The following is a 17,519-nucleotide window of genomic DNA, read 5'->3' as shown; positions in this document are numbered from 1 at the left end:
AAAGTTGTCAAAGGATAAAAAAATTGAAATCAGTAACTTTGGCTTAAACCTTGTAAATGTGTTAAACATTCAATAAATAAGTAGAAATAATAAATCCCGTATGCAGTAAGTCAAAAGAGGTTGTGACAACATTCCGAACTTAAATTCATAAAGTTCAAATTCCAATCTGTTTAGTCGATTAAGAAATTGTTACCTCACTACAAGGTATGTATACTTTTCCTTAATATTTCGTTATTCATACTTAACATTCATTAGGTATGGTTCAAATTATGGTATGAATTACATGTAAAGGCACTCAATATAGGTCATATATTCGGTCAGAAATTAAATTAATAAGTTTCTGATTCCATAAAAAGAAACCATTGACTTACAGTTCGAAAATTGTGAGCAGAATTTAAGAAGATGAATTTGCAATATTTTATGTCCAAGTTGCCAATCTATGAGTGTGATTAGTGCTTTCTTTTATATTGAGAAGGTAATTTACGATATCACTTTGAAGAAATTTCTTTTTAGATGGAATTATTTGGATCATCTTGAACTTGATGACTTTTATTTAGTAAATATCTTAAACTTTATGTTGGCATAATTACTATCCGAACAATGGTATTTCACTATCCTCGACCTCCCTAGACAATCTCAACCCATACAATTGGCATTGACAGGTCAATCCCATTAGTAGACTTTAATAATTACCTTTTGTTAATTAGCAAAAAAGCTGACCACTTCAACAGATTATATTGCCTTGGAACACTCCACAAGTCATACAAAGCCTGGGAAGGAAGAATTGCAAGTCTTTGCATTTCTTTAAGTTAAGACATCTCACAAATTTGTCTTTCAACCTAATTCGAAGGCAAGTAATATTCCATTTTTTTCCAAGTCTTCTTTCGTAAACTTCCAAGTCCCTTTTAACACAAGTCCCCTCATGCATCCTAGAAATTGGGCAAAAATCAAAGCACATTATCTGATGTTGACTCTGCTTTATGAAGTCTTTAAGTTTTGGACACCCATGAACCCACCACTTATTTCCACAAATTCTCCAACCTTTCCTTTGCTAAAAAGAGATTGATCATTAAGTCACCTACCAAAAACTTGCTTTGTTTGGAAATGAGAGAAGTGTAAGGGGCGAGAAAATATATTGAATTTCCCTTTCTTTTGATTGATATATACAAAATGGAAAGGAAATTAAATAGCCTAACTTTTTTAAAAAAAGAAGAAGAAGAATTAACCTAAATAGTCGCTCACCCAACCATTTAAATAAAAAATAGCCAGAGTATATAATGTGTATAATTTATGTATACTGGCTAGAAGAATTAATAAATAGTGAATCTGGGGCCTGCTATTTGTGTAAAGATCACTTACAACAAAATCAAAAATAAAAAGAGGAAGTTTTTTTTCTCTTTAGCCCACAAATTCTTTTTCCTGAACAAGAATATCTTGTTTCCTCCCTATCCTCTTCCAACTCAAACAAAAAGTTTTTTTTTTTCTTTTTCTTTTTGCTCCCTTACCCACCCCCACCCCCACACACATTTTCTCTACCAATCTCCTCTTGTCATTTTCTCTTCTCTTTCCTACCTTCAAGTCACGAGACAAAGTTGTTGAAAATTTGAATATAAGGCCTCTCATTTACACTTGCTCAAAACAGAACAACCAAGAACAAGCAAGGCCATGGCTTCTTCAATCTCTATCATTCTTTCTTCATTCATATTCCTAGTTTCAGCTTCATGTGCTGTTTCATATACAATTCAAGATCAATTCTATCAATGCATTACTCTTCATTCCGATCATTCGATTCCTTTCTCCACAGCTTTCTTCACTCCTACTTCCAATGCTACTTCATTCACCTCTGTCTTTAATTCCACTGCCCAAAATCTAAGGGGTTTGTCACCTTCTCAACAAAAACCTCTCCTTATTTTCACTGCTTTGATTGAATCCCATGTCCAAGCAGCGGTCATTTGCGCGAAAGAGCTAAAAGTACAGCTTAGAGTTAGAAGTGGAGGTCATGATTATGAAAGCATATCTTATACATCAGATATGACAATATCAGTGCCCTTTATCTTGCTTGACTTAGCTAAACTCCGCGATATCAAAGTGAACATTGAGGATAACAGTGCTTGGGTTCAAGCTGGTGCGACGATAGGTGAAGTCTACTATAGGATTTCAGAGAAAAGTAAGACACATGGTTATCCTGCTGGCTTATGCACCAGTTTAGGAATTGGCGGTCATATTACTGGTGGAGCTTATGGTCCTATGATGAGAAAATATGGTCTTGGAGCTGACAATGTAGTCAATGCTCGCATTGTTGATGCTAGTGGCAGAGTTCTTGATAGAGAATTAATGGGAGAGGACTTGTTTTGGGCAATTAGAGGGGGTGGAGGAGGCAGTTTTGGTATACTTTTAGCTTGGAAAATTAGACTTGTTCCTGTTCCATCAACTGTCACAGTTTTCACAGTTGTAAAAACACTGGAAACTGGTGCAACAAAAGTACTAAACAAATGGCAACATGTAGCAGACAAGATTGATGAAGATCTCTTCATCAGAGTCATCATAAGTACAACCAATTCAACAAAGGGGAAGAAAACCGTGCAAACAGCTTACCAAGCATTGTTTCTTGGCAAAACTGATAGGCTTCTTGGTGTGATGAATCATAGCTTCCCTGAATTGGGATTGACGCGAAAGGATTGTGTCGAAATGAGCTGGATTGAATCAGTCATTTATATTGCTGGATATCCAAGTAACATTAAGCCTGAGTTCCTACTTCAAGGGAAGCCATTATCCCCTCCAGTATACTTCAAGGCTAAATCGGACTTTCTCCGTGTACCACTTCCAGTAACTGGAATTCAAGGGATGTGGAAGAAGTTTTTACAAGAAGATATACCTATGATGATATGGAATCCCTATGGCGGAATGATGGGGAAGATATCAGAATCTTCAATTCCATTCCCACACAGAAAAGGGGTCATCTGCAAGATACAATACTTAACTGCTTGGTTAGATGGAGACAAGAAATCTGCAGATAAACATATCAAGTGGATCAGGGGGCTTTATGAGTACATGGGCGATTTTGTATCCAAGTTTCCTAGAGAAGCTTATGTGAATTATAGAGATCTTGATTTGGGTATGAACAGAAATGCTAAATCAAATTTCTTGGAAGGTGGTGTATGGGGGAAAAAGTATTTCAAGAATAATTATGATAGGCTTGTGCTTGTGAAGACTAAGGTTGATCCAGATAACTTCTTCTGGCATGAACAAAGTCTGCCAATCCTTCCCTTCAAAGTTGGCAAAGATGGGAAAAGTTTGATTCACTGAAGAAGAACTACTTTTGTTTTGATATTATGTTGTAATATTTCAGGTAAAAGTAAAAATGTTAAAGTTTTCCTTTTCATTTGGTTTCATGACAAGTAATATATAGTAGCAGAAGTTTGTATTGGTATTAGAAAGTTTGAAGATAAGAAATGCGACCATGATTTTCATTAGTAATGTGAAATGAATTTGAGGAACTACATACAAAAAACTACATGAAGAAGGATCATAACACCCAAGAGCATAAATGTTGATGTTTGGTGCTATAGAAAAATAGTCGAGAAATACAAATTTGTATCATGGTACATACTATATTTTTAATTCTAAAGAGAATTTATACAAGGATCGCATATAAAAGCTGTCCACGAATATGCCCCGTTCTTCATCAAATTCTTCGAAGAGAGGCCAACCTCTTCTCAAGTTCTTCAACATCCGCAGCAGTGTCAGAACTGCATAGGAAGAATTGTTAGGTAAAGAACATAGTAGCAAACTTCATGTTCCTAGAAGAATTAGGAAGGATCTTCTTAGGAATCCTTTCATATATACTATTTTCTGATTGTTCTGACCACGCCAAAACGATTGTGGAGGAATTCTAGATTGGCTCATTACATACATGCATCAATACACATAGTCAGCACTTTCAAACTAGTTGAGAATTGACGCAGTTTGATATGGAAATGCAGAAGAAACATAGCTTGATACATGTCGACATACAAATCCAACTTCATATAAAAACAGTTGTACATACCTAGGAGGGGCAACATTTTCGACTTTCTTTGATGCAATCCGACCTTTTGGAGCTGAAGATAACTGCCAACATAAAAATAAATAGTGAATAAACAAACTTGCAAAAAAGTTGAGAAAAAACAACTGATCGATACGCTCAACTCTCCTTAATCCCAAACCTACCTGCGATGCAATGTCCACACCAATCTCGTCCAGCACCTAAAAATGAAAACCAAAATTAGAATAGTTGACCAGAAAAATACAATTAGTAATCAGACAAACTGTGTGATGAATAATGAATAATTGAACCTGGTTTGTAAGCTCCTCGGTTTCTTCTTCAGCTTCATCTTTATCCAAAGTCTCATCAATGGATTCTGACATCATCTCAATCTGGAAAAAACAGATATTTTCATCAGTATGCTCAGGCTAAACTTCACACCAAGCTGAAATGTTTTGCTTAGTTGCCTTCAAGACATTGCATTTGTCCATAATGGCAGAGAACTCATAGCATGAGTTAGAAGGATAAATGTGAAGCATCATTTAGAAGGATAAATGTGCTTACTGTCATGTCCAGCTGTGATGACTGCTTCTGGAACTCTCTGATCACTTTAACTTGTTTTGCAGGTGCCATTTGCTAAGAAGTAAAAACACAAAGAATAAACCAATTAAAGAAATTTACACCTTAATAATAATGGTTCTAGCTTGTGTAGCACAAAGGCAAACAAAATGGATGAGCTTTAGGCTAGCTTTTTGGAAACAAATATTTCATTTTCAAAAGTTCTGATGATTTAAACAGAAAAAGGGAAAAGAAACTCACGACCAACAAATAATCAGTACCTTGTTCATGGCAGTCATTGCTTTAGTTGCACCTTTCATTCCAGTAGACATAGAGGTGCTAGCATATAGTGCCTACAAAAGAGAAAGGAAGCCGCGTATAAGGTCCACTAAAATTTTCAATTGCCTTTTCATAAACAATAATAATCCGGGGAAAAGATTGACCTGTGTATGAGTTGCTACACCCCTAATCTGAGCACGACTACCTTGCAAATTGACAATTTGTTGCCGCAGGCGCACAAGTTGACGAGCTAGAATTTTAGTGGCGGCCTGACAAGTCAAAGTGTGAGCGAGATTTACTTGGGGGGAAAAATAGCTAATGTGCAGATTACGGCGTAGGAATGAGTTCTTTCCTCATCCCTTTTTCAAACAATGCCATTCATTCCACAGCGGCTGAGCGCGCTACATTAAAAGAACTACCTTGATCACATAGTGTAATGTTCATGTTACCACCAAAGCTGCAACTGAATTGAGTTCTTAACAAATAACTAAAGCCTCAAATTTATTTAGTCACAACTCGAGTTTTATCGAGCTCAAATTAGAGTATTTCTTCTTCTTTTTATTGGTATTGATTTAAATTTGAAAAGGAGGACTCTAGTAAATTTTGAGCTTGGATATGAAAAAGGAGATGCTCGGGTAGAAAGCCAGCTAACATGGCTCACACCCTGATACAAGCATGTTATGTACCATCATCATTTAATACTAAAAGTGGGAATAAATCAGTCAAAAGTTGATTTACGAATTTACCCATTAAAAGTTGGGTGCCGGTTTAGCCCTTACAATCAAACACTATTCCAACAACATTTACGTTCAAAGAGGTAAATATACATTTAAATGAACACCTTTAGTGCAAAAACTTTTATCCTTCAAAAGTTAAACGGATGTGAATTGAAAGATGAAATAGGCCATTTCATTTGGATCCTATTAAATGGTAACTTTTGGCTACAGTAAAAATATATGACTTGGAAAAAGAAAATTATGACAATTTAAGACTTTTCACTTGCTGTGAACGTATGAAGTGTATTCAGAGAATTTGGAATATGGCTAATTGAAATATCATTAATGCTATATTATGACTAATGTTAACGTGTATTCAGTAAACTTTTGGTGATTCAACTTATCCTTAAGAAAGTTATATATCTTACCAAGGAAACTTACTATTTATATTATCTTATCTGCTGGAAAAAATTATCAGATTGGCAAGTAAAATCTGATTTCTGTTGAGCTTATTATATAAAAGGACTTACAAATAAGTAATGTTGCAATCAACACAGAACACAGTGTTTTTTTGCTCTCCTCATTTGGCGTAACACAGTGATATATATAGTTTTTGTTCCATGCTTTACTGAAGTTTCTCTTTTCTTTCTACACAACAGATGAGGAACAATTCTAAAGAGCATTTGTTTGACAAAGTACCTGCTCAACATCCATGAGGTAAAAGGAAGCTACAACTATACCAGGAAAGGAAAATATTTTTTTTGTTACTTCCTATAAGTAATCATGAAACTGTATACTCTTGTTTATGCACATTTTTGTTAAGCAATACTCTCCACTTCATAGAACTTTTAAGAAATTGTTTGGATACTTTAATATTTTGGTTATCTCCCTTTTATATAAAGCTTGTACTAAGACCTGATGGATGTTAGATTTGTGACGAAATTATCGGGTTATATGTGGTTATACAATTATATGTAGATAATTCAATTAATATTCTTTTGTCAAATTTACAAATGAAAGGAGTCAGAATTTTGAATCAGACAAAGGATCAATATACGTGAAACTATGATATCAATAATTTTATATCATTTTAAAAAAATCATATTTATACTGATTAACGTGGGATACACGTGCAACACACATATCCAGAAACTAATATACATAAATGCAATACGTACACGTTATACAAATTCTGTGGATTATTTGCTGTTGTGAGAATCAATATAAAGAATTTGAAATTAGTCGGGCTCTATAGTTAGTTAAAACTTTTGTTGGGCTCAAACTCTAGGTCAGGCTCTAATTCTATTCCAATATTTGGCAAATATATTCTAATCAAGCTACCTAGTTACCAAGTATAGTTTATTTTTCTAATAAATTTAGTATAGTTTATTTTTCCAATAAATTTCACAAAGGCAAATCAATGTCTTCCAAGTTCGAATATCTTTTGAAGGATGATTATGCAATCTGGGAAATGCTCAAGACTATGTCTTTCAAATTGGGACGCTATTCAATAATTTTCTGTTTAGGAGTTACTGTAGTGTGCAGTAGATTACTGCACATCATGTTAAACTCTCGGGGAATACAAATTAACTCTAATCTAATTAGTGTTTTATTTTCAAAAATAATGTGATACATAATAGAACTTATTCCAAGTGAGGTATCATAAAAAATACTAATTTAATGAACAAACACTTGCCTCGTTTCCTGTTTTGGCTGTTTTCTTGATCTCTGCAACTAACTTCTTCTCCTACAAGATGGTGAAAAATAATAACTACATAAGTTTACAAATAAGTAGATAACTAACACATAAGAAAAAGATTGAGTGTTGTAAGAAGGAACATTTTCCTAGTAACTTACCTCCATTTGTAAAGATGCAATCTCCCGTTCAATGCCTAAAGTTATACATAAACAAAGAGATAATTAATGAGAAGTACAAAAGCACAAAGTAAACGAGGAACATAATGCAAACAGGGAGCATAATGCAAGTGCACACAAAGTGAAATATCCTGAAACCATACTGGTTATCCTATTCCAACGCTATATAGCACCACAAAAGATAAAATGGAATATAACATTTGTCTTGTCTACCAAAATAAGTTGAGAAGGATTTAAAAAAAAAAATAGAATGACATCTGACTATCACACCCACAAACATTTGTCTTCTCCTTGCTTATTTCTGGATGGAGAAGTAATGAAAAGAGTGAATAAAACCTATAAGTAGTCGAGCTGAGACAGCTACTCACTTGCAAAGGAACAAGTACATCTAGTTTTTAGCCAATATCACTTCTTCCAACTCTGCTGATGATTGTCCAGGCAAAGCAGGTTATATTGCTAGTGTAAATTATATTAAGCTTGCTATCATTTGCAATGCACCTAAACTACATTTTAGTCCCCAAAACTACCATTTTTCGTAATACATCATATCATGTTATGAAGAACCATTTCCATAGAGAATTGTAATAAAAGGTAATAGAGCCATCCACCTATTTTTACCTAATCCCTTACATATATTACATGATTTTGGTTGTCTTCTCAACCAGTATATCTCAGTTACCTCTTTCACAAAAAATGGAACATTTTCAACAATCACTCATCCTTTTTATTCTTATTGCAAGGTGGAAACTAAAAGGAACAAAGGTGCAACAACCTTAATCTAATATTTCAGAGGGTTTTGAATGACTAATTGAAAGACTAGTCGCTACGATGAGCCTCTACATCCAATATGTTCTCTTTCCAACTATCAAAGACACAAGATTTTCTTCCAAGCAGGATTCTTTTTTTCTTTTTCTTTGCAGGAACATTTATTTCTAGAACTCGAAACAAATTAAGTAAGCATCTCTTGCACAACAAATAGGAGAACTAGAATGTTCTAAAGTAAAGAGCATAACATTTGAAGTACATCTAAAATCAAACAAAAGGAATACCACCATTATTATAGCATACCCTATTTACCTAAAAGGAAAAGACAGATGTTTATGCATAACAAGGAAGATGGATGTTACACAAAAATGCACAAGGACATGCCTATGCATTTGGGATCAAGAATGAGTTCTATTATTTCTAAATTAGAAAAATGCCTTGAATAGTTCAACTAATCAAAAACTACTCATTTATCAAACAAAACACAATGAAGCCCAAGACAGAAATGGTACCTCTGGTAGCAACAGTCATTTCCCTTTTGCTGGTCCTCAATGCTTCTGTTAATCATTTACAAAATTTTCACCACAAATCATCACTCAAAACAAAGAATAAAACAAAAGGAAAAAAAAATGAAAAAAGACAACAAAAAAAGAGGACAAGAAACAAGCTAAAATCCTAAACTAACAAAATGGTAATCTTACCTTTTGGTGAAGTCTTCTTCTTGAAAATGCTGTTCAACTTCTCCATTTTCTTAAACAAAAACTAATGATTCTGATGAAAAAGAATGGAGTTTTGCCCTAGAATTTTCTTGAAATGGAAGCAAAAAAAAACCTAATGGCTGTTGAAGAAGACCAAAATCATGAAAATGGGTGATAAAAAAATGGCTTTTTTCTTTTCTCTGTTTCCTTTTTTGATTTCTTTTTTATCTCAAAGAGGAAAGGGTGCAAATGGCAGCGGCGCCTACTTCTAGTAGTGTGTGCAGTGGGCTCTGAATAATGTTCTTCTTATTTTTCCCACATACATATGATTTTTTATTATCCAACGGCAAGCAAATAAGTAGCCGTTGTGAACAAAGGAAATGACCAAGAAACCCCTCTCATGTTTGCCCTCACGAAGTTGTTTTGTTGCTTGGGTACGAGGAAAATACGCAGTATAATACTTTCGTATCGCTCTATATTGTCTTGTTTTTTCATTTGCATAGTAGAAGAGCCAACCAAAACTCGTCATGTATATATTCATTTTGATATCGAGTAAATATTTACCCAATTAAATATCACAGTCATCATACAATTTGCTCAAATTTGTTTCATTATTTGGATAAAGATTAGCTAAACTTACCAAACTTAAAACCAACTTTGTCGATTTGTTTACTTGTGAATTTTGACACTTAATGAGTTTGGAATACTTATTTATGTTATAAAAGAAACTCCGAGAAATCATTTTAATTTTTTTTTTAATAAAAAATTACTCTTCACAAAAATATTATTATTTTTTTTTCACAAAAAACATTATTTGATTTTTCGTTGATGACTAAATTTTTTTTTGTTGCAAAATTATATATTAAAAATTTAAAAATCAAAATACTTGAGCATGTTAAGGAAGTCAAAAAATGACTTATTAAGGAGTAGAAAATATTTTTTATGAAAACACTGGAAAGGAACATCCGACTTGACTTCTCTAAAACATTGCGGTCTACCAATTGAAATCAAGAGCAACCTTAAGCCTGTGATCTGATGCATACATATAGATATATTTTCGCTAAGTGAAATATCACAACTAGCATTAGAAGTATGTATATTACCGACTAGTAAGGTTGGCTCAATGTTTGGTGATTTAACTTTCTTGCTAACCTAGTCGCTTGTATTAATGGAAGGTATGGAGTTTTCTTTGGGACGAATTCATTTTTGAAAGTGCAGGAAAAGCTCTTTACTGTACTTATTAGGACAAATGTCAAAAGAAATGTAATTTCATTCAGAATATAATTAGAGTACATCCTGGAAAATATATCATTATCAATCAAATTTACATATATATGCTAGACTAGAGCAGCACTATCCTTTTGTCATAAGAACGTCATGACACGAAGAAAAAATTGTTCGCAAGATTTATTGGACACTTCTTGACCGGGATCACTGATCAATTTTAAACTCCATAATAAACATACAAAAGGTAATCAAGTGCAATAACTGAGGAAAACTAATCTAAAAGAGGAGAAAGAGGAGGAGTAGTGTTTCGGCTGAAGTTTATCCATATTGAATACATGTTAACTTGGTTCCTCAATCTTCGGAGAATACGGCGTTGTATTATTGTAATTTCTATGTTCTAAACATTTCCTGAAAGTAGACGACAAGTTTTAAATCTTAATGCAGGCAAGACATATCTCGTTGAATCAGTCTTTTTCGCCACATCGCGTATGGGGGAATCGAACCCCAGTTTTTTCTCGCCTAATGGCTCTATCTATGAGGTAACCCGAACTAGTAGCAACCGATTCTAGTAAATAAGATATTGTTTCATAGAATTGGCCGTTCTTTCTCTCTCCTTTCTTCTTCTAGGGGACCTTTTCTTGACTTAGTTTGCGTGCATTATACCTAACCTTTTCACTTGATTTCAATCTCAACAAAGAAATGAAAGCATAACTCTTTGCTTGCTTGCAGCGCCTCTTAGTTTTTTATTTTACCCTGCCTTGTGCAAATCTCTCGGGTGTCTACGGCAGTTTCCAAACTGGATATAACATAAAACAATAGAGTGAAAACGGGCTACTGATGGCAATTCCTACAGTGCCAAGTAGTGTTGGGCCTCGAGATGTTGGGCCGCCAATTCAAAGCCATGTAACTGGAGAATGTTGCTCATAGTCCATAACTCACTTGTGTAATTGATCAAACGACATATGTCTAGAACATTCTCGGTATTCGGAAAAGAAGAGATGATGAACAGGCTAGTTCCTCAATGGAGAATTAATGGAGTGTTCACTGTCATAGTTCCCAAGGAAGAAGTGAAGAAACCTGAGCTCAAGGCCATTCAGATCACTGGTTCTACTCCTTAACTTAAAATTCATTTGCAAATTCACGCTATAGAACCCTGTTTCTGTTGAAGAATTCAAGTTGGTCTGTTTCTATATCTTGCCCTGCATTTTTTCTTAATGGCGTGTTTGATGTATTTCTGTATGAAAAATGATTTAACAAGTTTATAATCCAAAGGTTACTCTGTGTTTGTATAAGATTAGCCCATCCAATAAATTATAATTACAGGCCTTAAATTAGTCTAGTGTGTAAAGACACTGCACTTCCATTGTTTCTAACCATGAAGCTATCATCAATTTTCTTCTCTAAGGAGACAATTGCTTATCCGTAACAGAAAAAAAGAGAGTAACTAATGGACACGTGCATTAATAGGCATACTTATATATGCTTTTGTTCCTAATGAAAACAATGAACGTTTCACTTAATGTAGAACAACCAAGTATACATACACAAATTGAATAACCGAATATCAAAATTTATGCAGTAATCTCTTTGGTTCTATGATCCTTCTTCATGTAGTGTTGTTGTATATGTAGTTCCTCAAATCCATTTCACATATAATGAAAATAATGGTTAGCTAAGACCAATTAGGATATAATATCTTATGTTCAAACATTCTCCATATCAATGCAAACTTCTGCTACAATCCATTACAGGTCATGAAACCAAATGAAAAGCAAAAGCTAACTTATTTTTACTTTAAGCTGAAATCTTACAACATAACATCAAACCAAAAGTAGTTCTTGGATGAATCAAACTTTGCCAACTTTGAAGGGTAGGATTGGCAGACTTTGTTCATGCCAGAAGAAGTTATCAGGGTCAACCTTAGTCTTCACAAGCACAAGCCTATCATAATTGTTCTTGAAATACTTTTTCCCCCAAACACTAGCTTCCAAGAAGGTTGAGTTGGCATTTTTGTTCATACCCAAATCAAGATCTCTATAATTCACATAAGCTTCTCTGGGGAACTTGGATGCAAAAGTGCCCATGTACTCATAAAGCCCTCTGATCCACTTTATATGTTTATCTGCAGATTTCTTGTCTCCATCTGTCCAACCTGTGTAGTATAGTATCTTGCAGATAACCCCTTTTCTGTGTGGGAAAGGAATTGAAGATTCTGATATCTTCCCCATCATTCCTCCATAGGGATTCCATATCATCATAGGTGAATCTTCTTGTAAGAACAACTTCCACATCCCTTGAAGTCCAGTTTCTGGAACTGGTATGCGGAGAAAATCGGCTTTGGCCTTGTAGTACACTTTAGGGAACAATGACTTCCCCTGAAGTAGGAACTCAGGCTTGATGTTACTTGGATATCTAGCAATGTAAATGACTGATTGAATCCAGCTCATTTCGACACAATCCTTTCGTGTCAATCCCAATTCAGGGAAGCTGTGATTCATCACATCAAGAAGCCTATCAGTTTTGCCAAGAAACAATGCTTGGTAAGCTGTCTGCACTGTTTTCTTCCCCTTTGTTGAATTGGTTAGAGTTATGATGACTCTGATGAAGAGATCTTCATCAATCTTGTGTGCAACATGTTGCCATTTGTTTAGGACTTTTGTTGCACCCGTTTCCAGTGTCTTTGAAACTGTGAAAACTGTCACAGTTGATGGAATTGGAACAAGTCTAATTTTCCAAGCCAAAAGTACACCAAAACTGCCTCCTCCACCCCCTCTGATTGCCCAAAACAAGTCTTCCCCCATTAAGGATCTATCGAGAACTCTGCCACTGGCATCAACAATCCGAGCATCGGCAACATTGTCAGCTGCAAGACCATATTTCCTCAACATAGGACCATAAGCTCCTCCAGTGATATGCCCACCAATTCCTAAGCTGGTGCATAGACCAGCGGGGTAACCATGTGTCTTGCTTTTTTCTGAAATCCTATAGTATACTTCACCAACAGTCGCACCAGCTTGAACCCAAGCACTATTGTCCTCAATGTCCACTTTGATTGCACGAAGTTTAGCTAAGTCAAGTAAGATAAAGGGCACTGATATTTTCATTTCTGATGTATATGAGATGCCCTCATAATCATGGCCTCCACTTCTAACTCTGAGCTGAATCTTTAGCTCTTTCGCGCATATGACCGCTGCTTGGACATGGGATTCAATCAAAGGAGTGAAAATAAGCAGAGGTTTTTGTTGAGAAGGTGCCAACCATCTTAGATTTTGGGCAGTGGATTTAAGGACAGAGTTGAATGAAGTTGCATTGGAAGTAGGAGTGAAGAAAGCAGTGGAGAAAGGGATTGAATGGTCCGAATGGAGATTAATACACTGATAGAATTGATCTTGAATTGTATATGAATCAGCACATGAAGCCGAAAATAGGAATATGAATGAGAAAAGAATATTGATAGAAATTGAAGAAGCCATAGCCTCTCCTGTTTTCTTGCCTGTTCTGTTTTCAGCAAGTATGAAGGAGAGGCCTTTTATTCAAACTCTTTATGTAACTTGCCCAAAATTATATTATTTTTCTTTGAAAAAAAAAATCATTTTGGTTGCTTAAAGATTACTAGTCAACATCAGATAATGTGCTTTGATTTTTGCCAAATTTTATGATATAATATGAGAGAGGACTTCTATTATAAGGGACTTGGACGTCTATGAAAGAAGACTTGGAAAACATGGTACTTATTTTACTTGCCTTCCAACTGCGTTGGAAGACAAAAAATTTCAGAGTTCTTATTTATGTCATTTTTTGTTAACAAAAGGGAATCTTACATTAGTTTTTGGCTGCATAATAATTTACTCCAAAAAGAAAATCGTTGTTCGTTCGTTTTCAGCAAAGTGATATAGTAAATAATCTTCTAATTAAGTATAAAAACAAGCGATGACCAGAAGTCTTAGAATAACATTGATGTTAAGCAGTATCGACTTATTCTATTTGGTCTAAATATTATAACTCATCCTAATCATTGAACTTTTATTAGGGGAGGAAAAGGAATAACGAACAGCCTCGTAACCCGACTTATCTACGAGCAAGGTGGAACTATGGTCGACGAAAGATGATCTTTGAAACCCCTTTAAGTCAAATATTACATTTTATAATGTTAGGCGACTTTAATTTTTAATATTTGTACTCTTCTTGTGCACTTTAATTTTGAAAATAGAACTTTCTGGCGGCGAATTCAAATTAATCGAATTTAAGGGATGGGAATTCGAAACACACAAAAAAAAGACTCCCTTTCCTCTTAATCTTTTTTTTCCCCTTTTATAAAATATACCATGCTTTAAACTGCTGAATGCTATGTGATAGTCAGGCGATGAGCTTCTTGGGACAAAGACATGCTAACTATTTTTTAAATTTCAAATTTAATCATAAAAAATGTTGTTTAAAAAAATAATATAGCACAGGAACATGTACTTCGAGGGAATTAATTTCCATTTGAATTTTCAAATGAATAATTTATTTTGCAGGGTCAATAATTGTTATTTGGCACGTCGATGGGAACATGTAAATAAAATACCAAATAAAAGGTATCTTGTGCAGTTGGTCTTCAAAGATTTTGAAATTAAACTTCATTTATATTTAATGGCTTTAATATAATATTACCAGTAACGTGCGAAACTAATAATAGTGTCTATCTGTTTGAAAGTCTTCTACTCTACATGCACAAGAATAAATAACCTTTAATGATAAATAGATAAGTTTGTCACTGCAATCAAAACTTTTTCTTTTGTCTAAGTTGAAATCAAAATTATGTGTGCCTGCTAAAAATGAATTTGTGAAAGCTGGAAGATTTCTAGTGGAGCCTTATTGGTAAACTAAAGAAGTTACAACAAACTAAACTCTGTAAAGAGGGAGTAAAATTAGATCCTTGATCTAGTTAGCATACAGGCATGTTGTTTTCTATTCATAGATTTAAATGTTTATATCCTTTTTATAATAATTATCCAAAAAGAATCTTTTGTGTTTTTTTTTTTGTGTGTGTGTTGGGGGGTGGGGGGGGGGGCGTGGGGGGGGGGGGGGGGGAGAGGAGAGGTTAGGGAAGAGGATATTATGTGCACGGAAGGGCTTTAATGAAAGTCAAATGGTTGACACTAATCGTGTTAAGAAAATGGTTGACACTAATCGTGTTAAGAAAATAGAATTGCATTGACATGTTATTTTTGTGGAAATTCCATGGATATGCCAATCTCATTAGAGAGTACATGGCGTTTTGCACCCCTAGCGTATGTCTTCTTTTGCAATTTGCATCCTGTTCTATTTTTTTTTTTTTAATGATTCGCATCCTAATCTATTTATTTTTTGCAAAATGATGAAACCACTCTTTTTTATAGTTGTCCATGAGGGTAACACTGAAATACAATTAATAAAGAGAAAATAACACAAGATTAAAAAAGAGCTCAGTAAAAGAAAATGATGGTATTCCGAATGAACCAGATGAATAATGCTAAAATTCCAAATGACAACTCAAATTTCCACTTCCCCCTGGTCAACTTTTGGCATCCAAATGAACCAGATGAATAATGCCAACTCTCAACAAAAAGGGCAATTCTTGGCCCAAAATATTGTTAAACCACCAGAATTCTTGAATCAGAATACAGAAACGGAGATGATAAATCCAATGATTGAGATTTCATAATTTCAATCCCTTTGCACTATGCTCTGGCTTGCGGCGACACGTGCAAAGAAGTTTCCATCTTCTAAAATGACGACATTCCAAACGGCTGTAAATTGCCGTCATCGCCTCCTGCTGAAGCTAAGGAATACTTCGGCAATGCAATTCAGAGCATTCCAACTTACGCGTCTGCAGGGGAAGTTTTGTCTAACGCAATAGACCGGGGCACTGAGCAAATGAACAAAAACGTGAAGGCACACAATGACATTACGGTGAGGAAGTTTGTAGATGAATGGGAGAGGGACCCATGGTGTTTCCGTTGGGGAATATCGACTGAGCCTATGCTGACAATGGGGAGCACGCCGAGGTTTCCAATGTAATACAATAATTTCAGGTGGGGCAGACACGTTGACGTTTGAAGCAGACAAGCACAAAAATTAGACGGAGAGATATCAATGTTTCCAGGGAGCGAAGGAGGAGGAAGCGTGGATTAGGGGGTAGGTGTTATCGCTGGAAACAATGGAAGGCCTGGAGTTGGATGCAGAGTTCATCCACTATGTTATTGGCTATTGAATATTGCTGTAGTTTAGATGGGCTAATTAAATTGTGATCAGCTTTGTATTAAAGGATGAATGAAACATATTATTTGCTGTTTTTCTTATGATTAAGTTAATTTTACTGATATGAATTTGATAATGAAAACTTTGAAATTAATTTAATGTTGTTATGAAATATTAGAATAATATGATAGATGTCCAACTCCTAAAGAATTAACTCCCACTATTCTTCTCCATGATGTATAGTTAATCCTCCACTACTTTCTCACCATTATGTAGTTATTAATCCCACATCTCCATGATCTCCCCCATAACTATCCCATGATGTCAATTGGTTAATGTCATCTTTAAGACATCCTTTGTAACTCTACCTCTACATAATAGTATAAGTAGAGATATGTGATGTGAAATGAATACACACTTGAACACATTTGGATGAATAAAAAATCTCTCCTCTCTTGTCTCTCTATTTCTATTATTTTCATTCTTTACTATTGTTAATCTTTTAGCTTCACGAAACTCTAGCCAAATTTGAAGTTCTAACGAGATCTATCGTCTCTAAGTTGTGTTTCGTTAGAAGAAGATATAATTTTCTTGGCATGCGTTCTATGCTGACTGCTCTCTACCAGCAAAGACCCCTCTTTGGGAAAAGGTATGAGTTCCCACTAATTACCATTTGTTACTGCTTTGTGGAATCATCAGGTATGCTTCATATCTCATTCTTTTGTAGTTGAGTTTATTATGTGATATTCAAGATTGCACTTATAAATATTCTTCATGTGATAACTCATTTCACTTATATACGTAGCCTTCTCTGAAATTTCTTTTAAATTGACCTTTCATTTCCCTAGCAATTTTTTAGTCACACCCAATCCTTGCTTTCTAAAGAAAAAGGATTATTACATGACTATGGAAAGCCTTTACTGTTATTTTAAGAGTCTGGAGCCAAAATGGCTTATTTTTGCAGCCATTAGACCAAAATAGGCTGCCTTTTTTTTTTTATACCACAATGGGTATTTCGTTGGTTATCCAACGAAATACCCACACAACGCACTGTTCATAGCCGGAATTTTTTGTTGCATTTCGCTACACTTGTAGTGAAATGCAACAATTTTTTTTTGTGCATTTCGTGAGTTAATCAACGAAATGCAACAATTT

The 17,519-nt window shown here is 34.8% G+C and overlaps 3 protein-coding genes across 3 annotated transcripts; 1 reads left to right on the top strand and 2 right to left on the bottom strand.

Moving 5' to 3' along the window:
* Window positions 1-1,589: 1,589 nt before the first annotated feature.
* LOC132621737 (monolignol oxidoreductase AtBBE-like 15) lies at window positions 1,590-3,429 on the top strand. The gene has a single exon (XM_060336111.1). It carries the CDS (start codon window positions 1,666-1,668, stop codon window positions 3,304-3,306), a length of 1,641 nt encoding a protein of 546 aa, XP_060192094.1. The 5' UTR covers window positions 1,590-1,665; the 3' UTR covers window positions 3,307-3,429.
* A 9-nt stretch (window positions 3,430-3,438) lies between these two features.
* On the bottom strand, window positions 3,439-9,237 carry LOC132621738 (vacuolar protein sorting-associated protein 2 homolog 2-like). The gene is made up of 11 exons (XM_060336113.1): window positions 8,919-9,237; window positions 8,730-8,774; window positions 7,435-7,469; window positions 7,274-7,324; window positions 5,026-5,130; window positions 4,864-4,935; window positions 4,589-4,660; window positions 4,336-4,416; window positions 4,210-4,245; window positions 4,049-4,110; window positions 3,439-3,749 (listed from the first exon to the last, which is right to left on the bottom strand). The coding sequence occupies exons 1-11, from the start codon at window positions 8,962-8,964 to the stop codon at window positions 3,686-3,688; spliced, it is 669 nt and encodes a 222-aa protein (XP_060192096.1). The 5' UTR covers window positions 8,965-9,237; the 3' UTR covers window positions 3,439-3,685.
* Window positions 9,238-11,326: 2,089 nt separating this feature from the next.
* LOC132624716 (monolignol oxidoreductase AtBBE-like 15) lies at window positions 11,327-15,119 on the bottom strand. Its single transcript, XM_060339452.1, has one exon. It carries the CDS (start codon window positions 13,613-13,615, stop codon window positions 11,990-11,992), a length of 1,626 nt encoding a protein of 541 aa, XP_060195435.1. The 5' UTR covers window positions 13,616-15,119; the 3' UTR covers window positions 11,327-11,989.
* Window positions 15,120-17,519: the final 2,400 nt, after the last annotated feature.

The sequence above is a fragment of the Lycium barbarum genome, chromosome 12, assembly GCF_019175385.1.
Source record: "Lycium barbarum isolate Lr01 chromosome 12, ASM1917538v2, whole genome shotgun sequence".
NCBI classification, from domain to species: domain Eukaryota; kingdom Viridiplantae; phylum Streptophyta; class Magnoliopsida; order Solanales; family Solanaceae; genus Lycium; species Lycium barbarum.
The sequence above is the reverse complement of the archived record's forward strand: the minus strand, read 5'-3'. Positions and strand labels throughout refer to the sequence as shown.